Source organism: Bombus vancouverensis, chromosome 2 (genome assembly GCF_051014615.1).
Source record: "Bombus vancouverensis nearcticus chromosome 2, iyBomVanc1_principal, whole genome shotgun sequence".
Taxonomy (NCBI): Eukaryota; Metazoa; Arthropoda; class Insecta; order Hymenoptera; family Apidae; genus Bombus; species Bombus vancouverensis.
The window spans coordinates 7,612,044-7,627,170 of record NC_134912.1 but is presented as its reverse complement, the minus strand read 5'-3'; the positions used below and the strand labels follow the sequence as shown (position 1 = coordinate 7,627,170).

Below are 15,127 nucleotides of genomic sequence, written 5' to 3'. Positions count from 1 at the left end.
AATTGCTAATGTACTTTTCATATTCGTGTTTTATTAAGCTCTATTCCTGCAACACTATTATTATTCCAGAGTGTTTTTCGACAGAGTAATTTCTCAAACGTGATACATAAGTATGTACAAAACGGGCAAACAATATTTAACCCTTTACGAAGCACGATAATCGTAACAAGCGGTAATGGAAGTATCTTTCTTTTACAAATACGTCTTTTACAACGATGCATCTTTATACAAACATGAAACATAATCTGTCAAACATTGTGATCTTTATTTTAATAGAACAAAATACATCATATGTAATTCGATAAAATAATATAAAACGAAAAATGTTGTGCATCCATTATTTCCTTATAAAACGAAAGAAACTTTTCGGACGACCTAATATGTCAGAACTACGAGAAAATTTATTGATACATATGTATACCGATCGGAATTGTGATGAAAAAGAATAACTTAATATGCGAAATATAATTTATATAATAATTACTTAATAAAATATTAGAAAGCATCTTTTTAATTATAAAAATGTTCAAAAATATCTGATTATAAAATTATTCTATAATAAAAAAAATATTTTTGTTTGTATTATTGGACTAACAAAATGTAATAACGTTAAAAATATAAATATGATGTTAAACATTTAGGTATATGCTATAATAATATAAATATAAGTATTGTCCGCTTCGAAGTACAATGTATATATGTGTAATGTTATATAATGTTCTTCGTGACGGTATGTAGGTATCACATTTAATGATAAGTTAATCGTATCGAGGATCTAATATAACTTTCTATAGCCCATATTTTGAAATAATTGTCGATACAATTAATGCGAAAATTTATATTTTACACTTCAATATGTGATTGATTAATAACTTTCATTTTTTACATTAAGTAAACAATACACAATCACTGTAATATTTTTTGTATTAATCATATACTACGAATTTTTTATACTAAATGGGTGGCAAATGATTATACGAGTTAATAATTTCTTTAATATACTTGGTATTTTTAACATCACTCTTTCTATCCTGTTAGTACAAAAATTTTATAGAAAAAAAACATAATTATTAAAATTTAAAATGGGCTAATAATTTAACATATCCAATCAGATTTCTATGCTCCTATTAATAAAAGTCTATAAAAGATTTATTTCCTAATCTTATTTGGTGTCTAAAGTGTAATTACATATTTAATTCCTGATATCAAATAAATCTTTATACTTTTACATAAAGATTATCCTCATCAATAATAAATTAATTCTTATTTTAAATAAAGCTTGTCTGAAATCAGAAATATACATATTTTATATTCAGAAACTCCATTAACTTCATATTTTTTGTTGTCATTAGATTTTCATTTATCCATAATAGGATAAAAACTTGATGTGAAAAATTCCAACAAGATAAATATATGTATATACAGTTACTCACATAATTGATCAAACACTCTTTCAAACAGAATTACTTTTTTAAAACAGGACCAAACAATTTGAATTATTCTGGAAAGTTAGAAAAATTACTTTACTAGATAACGTAAAAGTGTTTGATCAATTATGTGAGATGTATAGAGATAAAAAAAAGAAAATAGAAAGAATGAAAGAAATTAAATTTATATTTTCTTAAACATAAATTACTGAAATTGAATTATTTAAAATCATAACAAAAAGAAAGTGAAACCCTATGCATTCAATTAGTGGAATATATTTATACTATATGTTTCTACATGTATATTTACGCAATAGTTAATGCCTGCTTACGATGGAACGAGAAGTTTCTTAGTGGTTGAGACCACTTTTTTTTTTAGTTTTTCTATATTTTTATAAAAGTTTTAGCCAGATTTATCTGCAATTGGCCATATTACGAAATACAATTCTATAATTAAAATAATGAGTTTCTTTATGATGCAGAAATTCCATAAATTAATTCTGTTTATATGGCTCGTATCTGTTCTAACCTTATCTATCAGTGATGAAATTAAAACAGATGGTGATACGACTTTAACGTTAATGTTAAATGCAAGCTTTACTGATGGAGATTCCAAAACTGAACATCGAATTTTATCTTCGCCAATTCAATTTACATCTGAATCTGTTAATTCTGCTAAAACCCAAAACGTATGTAGTAATGATATTTGACAATTAGTAAGCATAGAAATAATTATCTTTAAACTTAAATCATATCGTTTAAAAAACGAACGGTTTGTTTAATATGTTTACAATATTTTCTATTTAAATAAGCTACATATAATAATGACAAGTAAATATATAACTGAAATATGTAAATGTTATTACAGAAAAATGTTGCCACCCCTTTAGTTGCAGGAGAAGGTGGCCCAATTTCAATTATTTCTACTACCGAACCAACATTTTCTACTAATTCACATAAATATATAACAAATGCTACAGACAGTTTAGATGTACGAGTTAATGTATCAACAGAAGATGATAATGTTCCTTATGTAAAAAGTAAAAAAACCACTTCTAAAATTGTATCAAGGAAAGGAGCAAATTCTTCCATTGAAACTATATCATCCAATGATACGAAGACAATAATTAAATCTTTAACAACAACAAATGTTCATAATATTGGGAAGATTGATACAAACATGAATGAATTAAAATCAAATATTACTGAGAAGCATACAAATACTGTTTCAAATGCTACTGTAAATAGTACTTTGCAGGTTACAAATGTGATACAGCAGAAACTACCAAGTGCAGCTGTAATAAATAATGCATCGTCAGTCCGAGAACATAAACATAAACCAACTAGAACACAGGCAGATTCTTATAGTGATAAGCAAGCATTTATAGATCATGCTAACTCATACTACTCAGGTTCACGCTTAGGAATGCCAAAGAAAATTGATTATGTTTTACCAGTTATTGTTACTCTTATAGCTTTGCCAGTTTTGGGTGGTATTATTTTCATGATATACAAACAAGGTAGAGATTGTTGGGATAAAAGACACTATCGGAGAATGGATTTCCTTATTGATGGGATGTATAACGATTAATGTCAACAAATATCATTCAAAAAGTGGGATCCTAATGCTAGTTTCATATATGCAATATATAACAATTGAATATACTATTCTGCCATTATTGCTGCAATGAACATATATATATTCCATATACAAATACTTATAAATTTTTTGGTTTACTATAACTTGCTACATATATTTTTATTATTTTACTGCCTTGATATGAGATTTGTTATTTTATATATACTATGTCATGTATGAAATTTGAACATTCATCTTTGTAAATTTGGATAAATGGTGCTTAGGAAAGACAATATGGAAATAATAACAAATTTACAATTATAACAATAGCAGTATTTTATGATTTGTACAAATAAAGTAGTTTCAAAGTTAAACTTTAATCTTATTTTGTAAGATAATTATTAACCTGTTTATAACTTTTATAGGTGAAGAAATGTACATTAAAATAATTTTTGAGATTAATGGTTTTACTCAAATAATTTTATCTGTAAATGATTTATTATTAACTTATGCTGATTTATCATAAAAAGTTCTCAATAGAGAAATAAACGTATTACAAATTTGATTGTGAGAACAGTATTGTTATAATTTCTTTTAATAACTCAAAGTAAAATTTTTCTGATAACAGTATGAAAATGTTTTCACATTAAAGGAAATTGGTTTTTTCTATTTCCATATAATTTCCTTCTCACTATATCTTGGTTGTATTTTTAAATTTAATAATGCTCTTGAGAATAATTTACGAATTGTAAAATAATAATATCTAGCTCACCAAAGAAGTGTCTGGTTTGAATAATTTGATATCTCAATTTAATTCCTATAATTGTTAATTGTTATTTACATTTTTGGAAAGATATGTTTATGTAAAATAATAATTATTGTTGTAAACATGCGAATGGAATAGGAATTGAATGTCCATTTGTAAATTTATTATACTATAGAAAATATAAGCAATGATTTATGTAATTACTTTATCCAGTAAGGTTTTTTGCAATTGTTATTAGTAATGATTAAATTTTATAAACTTCTTGTTTATTTAATGTTCGTAAAATTTGTATGTTATCTGGGTGTAATAAAGCAATAATTATTTATATATATATATGTAACAAGATCTTTCATATTCTTATAAAATATAAATACTTGTAACTAAAAATGTTTGATTACTTTTTACATTATATATTACGTTATATTATCTTTTATGTTATATATCATAATTACATTTTAATATTAAAGAAAATTCGTAGTTTTGATTTTTTCTTTTTATTAGTAAGCTTGTTATGTAGATACATAAAATTATGCATATTAGCATTGCATATAAATTACAAAGTTTATAATGACAAAGAATAATGTAGCCATTTCTGATAATAATTGTTAACAAATTATAGGACAGTTATAAATATGATATATAATTTTGTATACATGTATTAATTTAATTCATACATGTAAAAATTTATTATACGAAAAAATAGATGAAGCTTCAATTCCGTGATTTGATCTGTGTTTTTAGTATATAAATAAGTTTGATTAGAGAAAGAAGTTATTGATATTAATGTCTTCAATACTTTTAAATAGTTTGACTTATTTTGCAAATTTAAAGCTTTAAAGTGCATAATCTTTGATGGCTAGTAACAATCTACAGCAATTATAATTTTTACTGTAATACTACAATCGTAATTTCATCTTAGATTAAATATTTATTGCTTTTATTATTGAATTAAATATAAAAATAGTAATTGTCACAAATAGCTTTATCTTAATGTTGTAATTTCAATATAAATATAATTTTGTTAAGTAGATGTTCTCAGAATATTGCTATGTCATGTAATTATTAACAGGGTAATATCCAGATGAAATACTCAGTATCTTTCTAAATTTCCCAACAATGTATTTGTCGTAAAAAAGATATTCTAATAATCTAAAATTCGCCCATTAAAGTCATGGTAAAATTCTTTTCGTTATAATTTTAGAACGATCATTTTTACATCTGAAAGTATTCGTTATAAATACTCTCAGAAAGTTACATTTGTCGTGTTTTCATACAAAAAAATTGTTTACGCGGATAAATTGTTTAATAATAATAATATTACAATCGCACCATTGTAAAGTTTGTAGTAATTGAAACTGTTTACAAACTGATAATAATGAAAAATATGCAGTTTCTACATAAAGAAAAAAGTACTTGGTTGACGAACGATAAACATTAAAAAATTTTAACTTCTACTATATCTTGTTAATTAAATTTAATTCATCGATTGTTCTCCACGAAAATTAATAAAATAAGAAGAAAGAAACAGAAAAATACTACAAATGTAGAAGTATTTATACTGCATTTCCATATTAAACATATTCTTGTACTGAACTTTCATATTTAATCACGATGTTCGATAAAACATTCTACTTAGATTTATACTTCACTTCATCCGGAAAAGCTTCTCTTGGAGGAACCAAGCTAAGCATCATTACATGACGTTGATAAGCTCTGGAATTACGAAATTGCGTATCTGTTCCGTGAATTCGATCCAATACTCCCAAAACTCCAAAGCATTGATTAAATCTAAAATATAATAAGTCCAATATTCAATATTAAACTTCCATATAAAATATATTTATATCGCTAGAGACTTATGAAATACTAGTAAAAAAGGAAACAAATTATTTTATTAGCGCGTGTACAACTCAGTTCAAGCTATTTAATGTTAAGGATAAATAATCTCAAAAAAAAAAAAAAAAAAAAAGGTTTGAAAATTACTTACTTTAAGTGGTGAAAATCGTGAGCTTCTGGAGATGGAAAGAACGGTAGGTGGTAACCAGAATGAGCATTTAATGTAGAGAGAATAGCAAGCGAGAACCAAAGCCAAGCAGTAGCCACATGAGAACCTACGATGAATACTCCCAAAAACGGTGGTAATAGATTTGAGCCAATGTGTTCTAAAGGATGACAATATAGCGATGTTACAGCTATAGGGGCCGTCCATTCGTGGTGCTGTTTATGTATATACTTATAGAGATAACGGCTATGCAGAAATCTGTAATGTAATTTTACTTTTACATAAGTTTGTTTACAACAATATAGGCATATAAAACACTACGTAATACACATACGTAATAATGCAGAGGAACATTTATTCAAACGTGATTTTAATTGCTTAGTAAGATAATTAAAAATTATTTTTCTGTTTATCTATACAAAAGTATTACTCCTTAATTACTTTAAGCAATGCACATAATGAATCATTTTAATCTACTACACACATAAATAGATTTAGTACAAAAAATAATACAAGAATGATTTAGAAACTGATATTTGGCACATTTAATTTTCTTTTAACTCAGTATACGTACCTTTCAAGATGAATTAATTTAGGGATTAATACAGGCCATCTCGTATAATCCATATTTATTAACGGTAAAATGTTTTCTAATGAAGCTTTATGAGCGACTTAAGAGCAAAGTTAACAAGATACCTTAATAGGGGATAAAAAAGAAATTGCATACCTATGTGAGTAATAAAATCCAATTTCCTCGCATAATATGTGGATGGCGATTTCAACAAGCACCCAGTGGAAGGTCGGCAATTCGCGTACAGGCGGATAACCGCGCCATTCCATAAAGTGATAACTGACGCACGCTAGAGGAACTCCAACAATGATCTGATTGAATAGTACTTGAGCGATTACTTTGCACAATTCCCTCGTGTCGACTGGTTCGTTCGTACCCGGTTGTATTTTGTATCTCCGCAAAGCAGCCGGTCGATTAGTTATGTCTAGAATCGTGTAAATCCCACCGAAGAACCAATATACGAAGAACATTAGTCCCAATGAGCCTGGAACGTATTAGTTCCAAATTTGTAATTTTTTACATTTTTGCAAGAAATTGGTAAAAATACGTAAGACGACAAGAATGTTCCAAGATAAGTTTCAAATAATTTCTTTCTTCAGTAGATCTTGTTTTTTTTCTCGTATAATAAAATATCATATTTGTATAAATATCTGTTTTCTTAAATAAAAAAAGAGGAAATAAAAGATAACTTAATTGTATATTATCGTATATCATGTTTCATGGAAGTGTATCATCATCCTTATTATTAAGATCTCTAACATATTTGAAATAGTTTTGTGATAAAATTCAATTCCGATGACATCATCATCATCAATCGATCTCGAACTGGATTTTTCATTTTAGACTGTACTTATCTAGGAACTGCTGTATACTGTATATATTCTCGTTGCTTCATCTCGATATACCATGAACCCAAAGCGTGACAGGATCGTCTCCTAATTTGTCTAAGATTTTGTCCCATTGTGCTTGCCAGAAATCTCCAGAGGCTCCCCAAAATCTTTGTAAATGCCTAATAAATGAAAGGATCGAAACAGTGAAATGATTATGGTAAACATGAGTCGTTCAATCTTAAAGGTAACAATATCTCTTAATATTTGATCGAATTGCAAAAATGCGGTAGCCATATTTGTATACGTCATTCGTTAGAATTTACCATGTTAACGAGTTGCAGAACGCAGCAAACCCGATCACTACGGTTCCGATTACGAAAAGGACGCTTCGTAAACTCGAAAGCAAAGTTGGTGGTGTTTGATTCTTACAATCATCGCCGGTCGCAGGCGTCACTGTAAAGAACAGATTGTTATTAACTTTATGTATAGTTTTTATAGCTCTTTTGATTACATCAATTTTATATCATCACAAATGGCATTTAATTTATGTAATTTGGAAGAGATATTCTTTGATCTTCTTGTTATTGTTACTTAAGCTCGCCGTTTTTTTCAAAAATTCAAATTCACATTTAATAATTACATCGAGCGATTACTTATTTTAATTACTTATCCCGTATAATTTTTTTGTTTCCTATTATGTTTCAGAAAAGGATAGTAATGGAAGAAAGTTCGGTTTCAAATAAAAGTGTGTGAGGAAAGACGGCGCGACGTTTGCACAACAGGACGTTATACAAGATAACCCGGATTCGATCGACAATGCACTGAACAGCCACTCGACTTTAGCCCTTTCAAACGTGCGATTACGTGCAATTACCGTTTTTAACGTGTTCGCGGACAAGTTGCATGAAGCCGATTATCGACGTTCGAATTATTACATACCATGCCATACCATATTTACGAATTCAACATTTTCAAAAAATATAACAATTTTTACACGGAAATAGTATACATGAAACATAAAAAAGACTATTATAAACGGATACATTTAATAAAAAAAATATGTCGATAAAATGCTGGTATTTAAAGATTTTCTACTTTACACCGTTAAAACAAAAGAAATAAAATTAATTTCTTTTTATTAAACTATCTTATAGATGTTTTAACAAGCAAAAAATGAATAAATACATGGCAGTCAGAAAAGGTCGCATGCATGGCTAACAATAAAAATTAATACAGTAAATTTTGTGATAGATGATGCCTTGCTTGTTGTCTTAACGAATGGCATCAATGTTTAAATCAACTACGAATATGCCATCCTGTACGTCAAGATCTAATTAAATACACGTAGAACCATATTGTAATGTATTCACAAATTGATTTAAATATTGTTTAATATATACATGAGGTATCGTACAGCTTACAGCTTTGAAGCGATAGAAGGAAAATAAAAATCTCATTAGATGAAACAATATGATTTCGAATAGTGCATCATATAATGTATTATATATGACTGTTCTCGAAGTGGAGCTTAAAGATCTATGTGACTCATTTTCTTTTTTTAATGAATCATTTGTTAGACATGTCATTCTGCTGCTATCTATTGAGCATTTTATCGCGCATCAACCAGATTAACATGACCTTGGCTTTTTCGTGCTTCGATTTTCCTTCCTGTTAGCTAATGTTTATTTAAAGTCCCTTTTATCTTCCCTTATTCAATCTTTTCAATGTACATTAATTTTTAAAATATACCTATCTATTATGCCATCTAATTTATTTTCTAAAATATATATACATATATATATTACAAAATTTAGTTTATCTTTCACAGTAACATCAGTTTAAATCACATCCTCTTAATGATTTCTCATAAAATTTGGACCGATTATGAAGTAGTGCGTTGTTTGATGAGATGAACGGATAAAACTAATTATAAATGGATATACTGTGTTGGAAAATTTTGTTCGTCTAATCGAATAATTTTTATGCAAGGCACATAAATATTTCATGCTTTTGTTATGTCTTTTACTGATGTTTTGATAATATATAATTTTATATATATATAATTTTTTAAAATAATTTCTATAAATCGTCAGACGTAGGATTTTCAAGTCACGTTAAAAAGCGACTTCTGCTATAATATCGTAATACGTAAGGGTGAAAGTTTCACGAGCTCTGAAAACATAATGAGATTTCACTTATAAAATAAATACATCAATTCTCGAAGTTTATTTTTACGCTCTCGATAATATTGACAGACATATTTGTGTTAATCCGTATTCGTAACATAGATTTGAAATTTACCATGGATACTCGTACTTGTTATATTTGTTTGTTATAAGTCTTCAAAAGTTATGATATTATCATTGTTATATAATCGTATTGTAAGTGTAACAGCTCCTTCCCGAAAAACCAATAGCATGATATCTCACTATCGTGAAAATTTCAAATCTAACATTTCATACGGAAAAATTTATCATTGCGGCACATGCAATAACACATGGAAAATTTCCATCGTGAAAATTTCAGATCTAACATGAAAAATTATTTTTGTTTTACGATTGCGACATATTTCGCAACTTCTGTTTAATGTTCATATTATAGTTACAAACATCTTTCGAAGATTAGATTCTTCTACAACAATTTCTTTGGTAACAGTTCCTTGTGTAGCATTAATGATTCCGGGTCATTGTTTTACCTATAATTCAATGATAGGATTTATAATACCATAGTAATCTTTCTAAGATAGAGTTTTTGAGTATGGATAGATTTCGTATTCATTATCTTTATTTCGAAAATTTATCATTTTCTATTATTGAAGATATTTATATTTATCTTTTTATGCATTTATGGTAAATATAAAGATGCAAAAATGCATAGAGTGTACTTATATACATTACATCAAAAATATATAAGAAAATATATGTAAAATATATCATTACATATAATATCTAGTGGGTGAAGAAAATTTTTGTAGTGCGAATTCTCGTGAAAAAATGAGTCGAAAACGTACAATACAGATTTTGCGTACGAGTCTTCACTTTTGAGAATATCGAGTTTCAAAATTTGTTAAGTATATTTAAACGGCTAATCAGAGACTAGGTATGAATACGAGATAATCGGTAGGAGATTACTCTATATGCGAAAATAAGACAATAATGTGAAATAAAATTTTTCCATTTCAAACCTTGTTTTCAAGAAGTTTTCGATAGTTTGAACATATTTGGCTAAGAACTGGCTTAGTATAGGCGCATAATAAATTTTCAAATTTAGTTTTCTTGAAAACAAAACGTCTTACGAAAAAATTGTATTCTACATTTCTTACTTATTGTCACATGCAGAATAACTTTATGTCGATAATTTAATCTTGTTCAGTTCGGAGTTATACAAGTTCAAGCATACTTGTCAAATTTTCAAACTTGATTTTCTCGAAAATAAAGTATCATACACAAAAACTTTACTCTACATTTTTGATTAATTTTTTCACGAAGAATCATCCCCTACCCGGTCGTACTGCTATTGTCGAAACACTTTATAAATATCCGCAATTTATTCGTAACAAGATTCGAAGAAAGTCTCCTTAACGTGTCAAGTAAATACATAGCTCCCTCTTTGGTTCACAAACTCCACTGAACATCTCGCACATGGTATGTATCACAAAGCGCGGATTCGAAGAAAGGAGAATTCGAAGTATGTATTTATAATGTACATTTGCACAGTGACACGCTTCATTCACGTTTCGAGACATATACTCGTCTCTGTCTTCACTGATATTATACCTTTTCGTCGAAAAAAAGTTTCGAGTAGTGCCATCGTGAAACTTGTCCTCAGGATCTGATTAAAACACGCACTTTTTATATTCACGCTTTTATGTTCAGACTCTGATGTACGGCATTGCGTTGTCGAGTGACACATACTGGCCAAACTCGTGTTCTTTCATCCTTAACTATACCTCAGACAATATAATCGCCCCTCCACCACTCGCTCCTTTTTACTTGTACCACTTAATCTTTTACTAGTCTGTGGAAGTAAATATTAGATCGTCAAAAGTCCATTAACCGCTACTAAACATGTTTATGTTTGATTTCTGATGATAACTTTTGGAATATTTTGAATGGAAGTTAAATCAGTAGATTTGTCAAATGTTCTAACTTTTGGATTAAAAATTTCTCGGAAATAATCAATTATAAGAACGGTTTTCATATAATTGATTTATCTTTATATTTCCCAGTTTTATTATGAAAAATAATTTCATCGTCAAATTTACCTTTACAAAGTCCATAGCTTTAATTATTTTTGAAATATTTTCTTATTAGTCATGGAATTCTTGCTTTATACAAATCTTAGTTCTTATTTTCGTAAATATTTTTCATATAAAACTACAATGTTTTGTATAATATACATATGTATATATCTATATGTCATAATGACAAAGAGCATATACAATGTATTTTCGTTGACGCTTAAGTATTCCAAATATGAACGTACACATTTAAATGAATCACTGTTAAAAGAATGTGTAAAACTAAAATATTGTTCACAAGTCATTCTGCATTAAATTATTTGATAAATATTCAAATAAAAATAATTAATTTCCAACTAAAGAGAAGAATATATGTAGCTTACATGAAAAGTATTAAAACTGTGATATTAAAAATTTAGATTGCAACATTTCATAACTCATCAGTACAGTGTATGTATAATGCATTGGTGGTAAGTTGGCAGATGGAAAGAATGCGGGTCCGATTGGTTATTTCTGTTAGACTCAACACGATCATAAAGATAAGCACGCGTATTGGCCAAAAGTGTCACATATGCAGATAAAACAATATAGCAACGTGTAACGGTAAGCGATAGAAAGCAGTGCCTCCCTTGCCCCTGTGACGTCCTGACGACCAGCGTTGTTTGATTCGTGAATATTCGAGTCACCGAACGCGTTACTTTACATCTAAACGATATAATTAAGAAATGCTCTTTAAGTTTTAATTTACTTGAGCTATCTACATGAACACTATAGCACTTACTTAAAAATGATGAAATGGACAATAATTTTTTATATAAAAAATTGCTTTTATAAAAAAATAAAATAATTCAAAGTTTTAACTAGTTGGTCAAGCTTAAAACTCCATAAACGGGTTAAAGGCTTAGGTAAGTTATATTAGAGAAAACATATATAATTCAAATGCTAAGCATATAACAGCTACCTTAAATGTCGAGCTAGATTAAAGGTGAAATACATATAACGTGTAAGCATTATACAAACTGAACTACCATTCATAATCTGCAAGCATCAACACAGTATATATAGTAATAGAAATACAAAAAATTCAATAATATATATTTTTTATAGAAATAGTATGAAATATTAGAATATTGCATCATTTTATTTGCATTAAGTACATAGTGTAACGTACATATAAAATAATTGCATAAGAAAATATGTACATATATATTAATTGTAACTACAATTAAGTATAGTTTCAGTTATGAACATTTGTTAAAAAAGAAGATGAAGAAGATGAATTTCATAACATCGTTAAACATTTTTGCTAGATTCTGTTAAAAATATTTACAATAAAGAAACTTTGCTTATTATATGACTTGATTCGAAAATTGAATCGCACGTGACAATTTAACCCGATTAAGGTCAAACATTGCTTTCGCATAATTTATCCTATTGCACCGTGTATCTTCAAACAGTTCAATTATAATTTTATTTGATTTATATCTGTGCAATAATCTGTTGCATAATATGAATTATGGATATATACTACTTTGTCTGGAACATAGTTCGACTCACAAAGCATTACGTGTCTATATCTTGCGTGCAATAATTAGATAATATGTGTGGAATTAATTAATACATTACATAAAGAAATTTAAAGCAGACTATTTAATACATTCAACACATACTTACTTCTTGCGTGCTCGAAAATGTATTTATTTTATTGTAAAAAACAGTTCTCTCTGTTATTTTTAAAAGTGAGTACATCGTAAATTGAAAAATATTGATGGTTATATGTGATACTAAAATGTTTTCAATATTGAATAACTTTAATTTTTTAATTCGAAATTAATTTATAACTCTAGTACTATTGTATGATACATTCATCTCTCTATAACAAAAAGGATTACTTACTTAACTAGAGTAAAGGATTTATTTAACACAAATAAATAAATAGCTTAATCTACGTTCATATCAACGTTGCCTGTATATATTGTAAATAAAAGCTTCCACAGTGGGAACGGTGTATATATCCTTATTTTTTTGCATGATACGATAAGCGGGGTCATGTTAATGTCTTGATGAAAATACTAATTTCATTATTGATTAAATTCATATCGCTCACCTTGTGTCTGTGATCGTGGCTATGGACAAGTTGGTAAAATAGAAACGATAATTTCCTTTCATAATTACGATAACCGCTATACAAATCAAACTTATTAGCGAGCAAAAGACAAAAGACCAAATTGATCAATTAATGCGCGTTTATTTACATCTCCGCCTACAGTTTTCTTCCCTCCAAAAGTGTATGTCAATAATCGAATGCATATCGACACATACACATACACATATACATCGACATCACATTTGAGATCGTAGAATAAGTAAAAAAATGTAGAGAAGGTGAAAGAAGTACAATCAACTGCCAATGAACTATACTTAATAAACGAAAACATACAGTTCAACGAATTATGGTTTTGCTTGTGGTAACTGTCACAGTGCCGCCGTAGATTCACTCGACTTGTTTCGACGTGTTTTATTCAAGTGTCAACAGGAAGAAATCGAAATGGTCTCTTCCTACCTTTGAACTGGTTCTGCACGTCCATCATAGTTGAAGATGGTAGCGTTTAATGAAAAAGCCACGGAAATTCTTGCGTCTGAAGTCAATGGATCGCATTTGCCACAGTATACATGATAGTCGATAAACGCAGACCGTTGATACTGGCAAATGCGCCGTAGCACCAAGCGCGTACCTCCAGCTCGAATATACGTATACATATACATACACTTTCATGTGTACAACTATATATATACATGTGTGTATATATATATATAGATGTGTATAGATCTGTATAGATGGGTATATATAATAAACCGTATTCTATAGTGTACAATGCAATCTATATATACATGTGTATATGAAACCTGCGTTTACGCATACGTATTAGGTTAGAACTGTACTTATGTCTTTTTCTTTTCTTGTAGAGCTGACTACCATCAACGTGCTAAAACAGAAAGAAACTTGATTAGAATAATATTTGAAATCTATTTATTCATTCACATTCATTTCCTATTTTATTCTTTATATAATTTATTAATAAATGTTAATAAATACTATGTATTTACTGTTAGATGTTTAATATTTAAAAAGAGCGCTATAAAGAGTATCTGGATTTTGCATGCTATTCTATAGGTGTTGAAATGTTTTCTGTTGTACAACACACATAGGAATCAGCTGTTATCACCTGTTGTGTTACGATGTATGTACCTATATTGAAACGTACGTGGTAGGTTACAATAGGATTATTTTCTTTACTGTTAAATGATCGTCTGAAGTTAAACAATTCATTATTTGTAAAATACAATAATCCAATTATTATAAACTGACTATTGATTTTATAAAAGTAAAAAAATAAAAACTAATTAATATACAGATAAATTTTTAATTATTTATACCAAAATAATAAAAGAATCAAAAATTGTATAAAAAATTGTTTAGTTTTAATGAACGATTTATTAAATATACTCCTATATTATTAAAACATGAATAAAAAATGGTATAGTGAATCTTGCTAAAAAATTATTTTCAATAACAATACTTATGCAATATTATATTTTTACAATTGTGGTATGTTTATACCCTACATAATCTTGTCTGACAAATATAAACAATTTTATTAAAGTTTTTAATAAAATATTGCAAAATTAAATCATTAAATTCATGGTTTTC

At 28.0% G+C, this 15,127-nt stretch overlaps 2 protein-coding genes and 1 long non-coding RNA gene across 5 annotated transcripts; 1 reads left to right on the top strand and 2 right to left on the bottom strand.

The window, feature by feature from the left end:
• Positions 1-1,728: 1,728 nt before the first annotated feature.
• On the top strand, positions 1,729-4,103 carry LOC117166269 (uncharacterized). The gene is made up of 2 exons (XM_033350085.2): positions 1,729-2,116; positions 2,296-4,103. The coding sequence occupies exons 1-2, from the start codon at positions 1,889-1,891 to the stop codon at positions 3,016-3,018; spliced, it is 951 nt and encodes a 316-aa protein (XP_033205976.1). The 5' UTR covers positions 1,729-1,888; the 3' UTR covers positions 3,019-4,103.
• A 767-nt stretch (positions 4,104-4,870) lies between these two features.
• LOC117166249 (fatty acid hydroxylase domain-containing protein 2) lies at positions 4,871-14,168 on the bottom strand. Of its 3 annotated transcripts, none has more exons than XM_033350050.2 (6): positions 13,979-14,168; positions 7,499-7,628; positions 7,251-7,354; positions 6,502-6,829; positions 5,760-6,032; positions 4,871-5,560 (listed from the first exon to the last, which is right to left on the bottom strand). In XM_033350050.2, exons 1-6 carry the CDS (start codon positions 14,004-14,006, stop codon positions 5,401-5,403), a joined length of 1,023 nt encoding a protein of 340 aa, XP_033205941.1. In that variant the 5' UTR covers positions 14,007-14,168; the 3' UTR covers positions 4,871-5,400. The 3 variants fall into 3 exon arrangements, with proteins under 3 accessions (XP_033205941.1, XP_033205940.1, XP_076483978.1); XM_033350049.2 differs by lacking the exon at positions 13,979-14,168 and adding an exon at positions 10,952-11,160; XM_076627863.1 differs by lacking the exons at positions 5,760-6,032; positions 13,979-14,168 and adding an exon at positions 10,952-11,172.
• LOC143305152 (uncharacterized) lies at positions 8,928-10,945 on the bottom strand. Its single transcript, XR_013061871.1, has 2 exons — positions 10,677-10,945; positions 8,928-9,870 (listed from the first exon to the last, which is right to left on the bottom strand). It is a non-coding gene; the product is annotated as an uncharacterized LOC143305152 (long non-coding RNA).
• Positions 14,169-15,127: the final 959 nt, after the last annotated feature.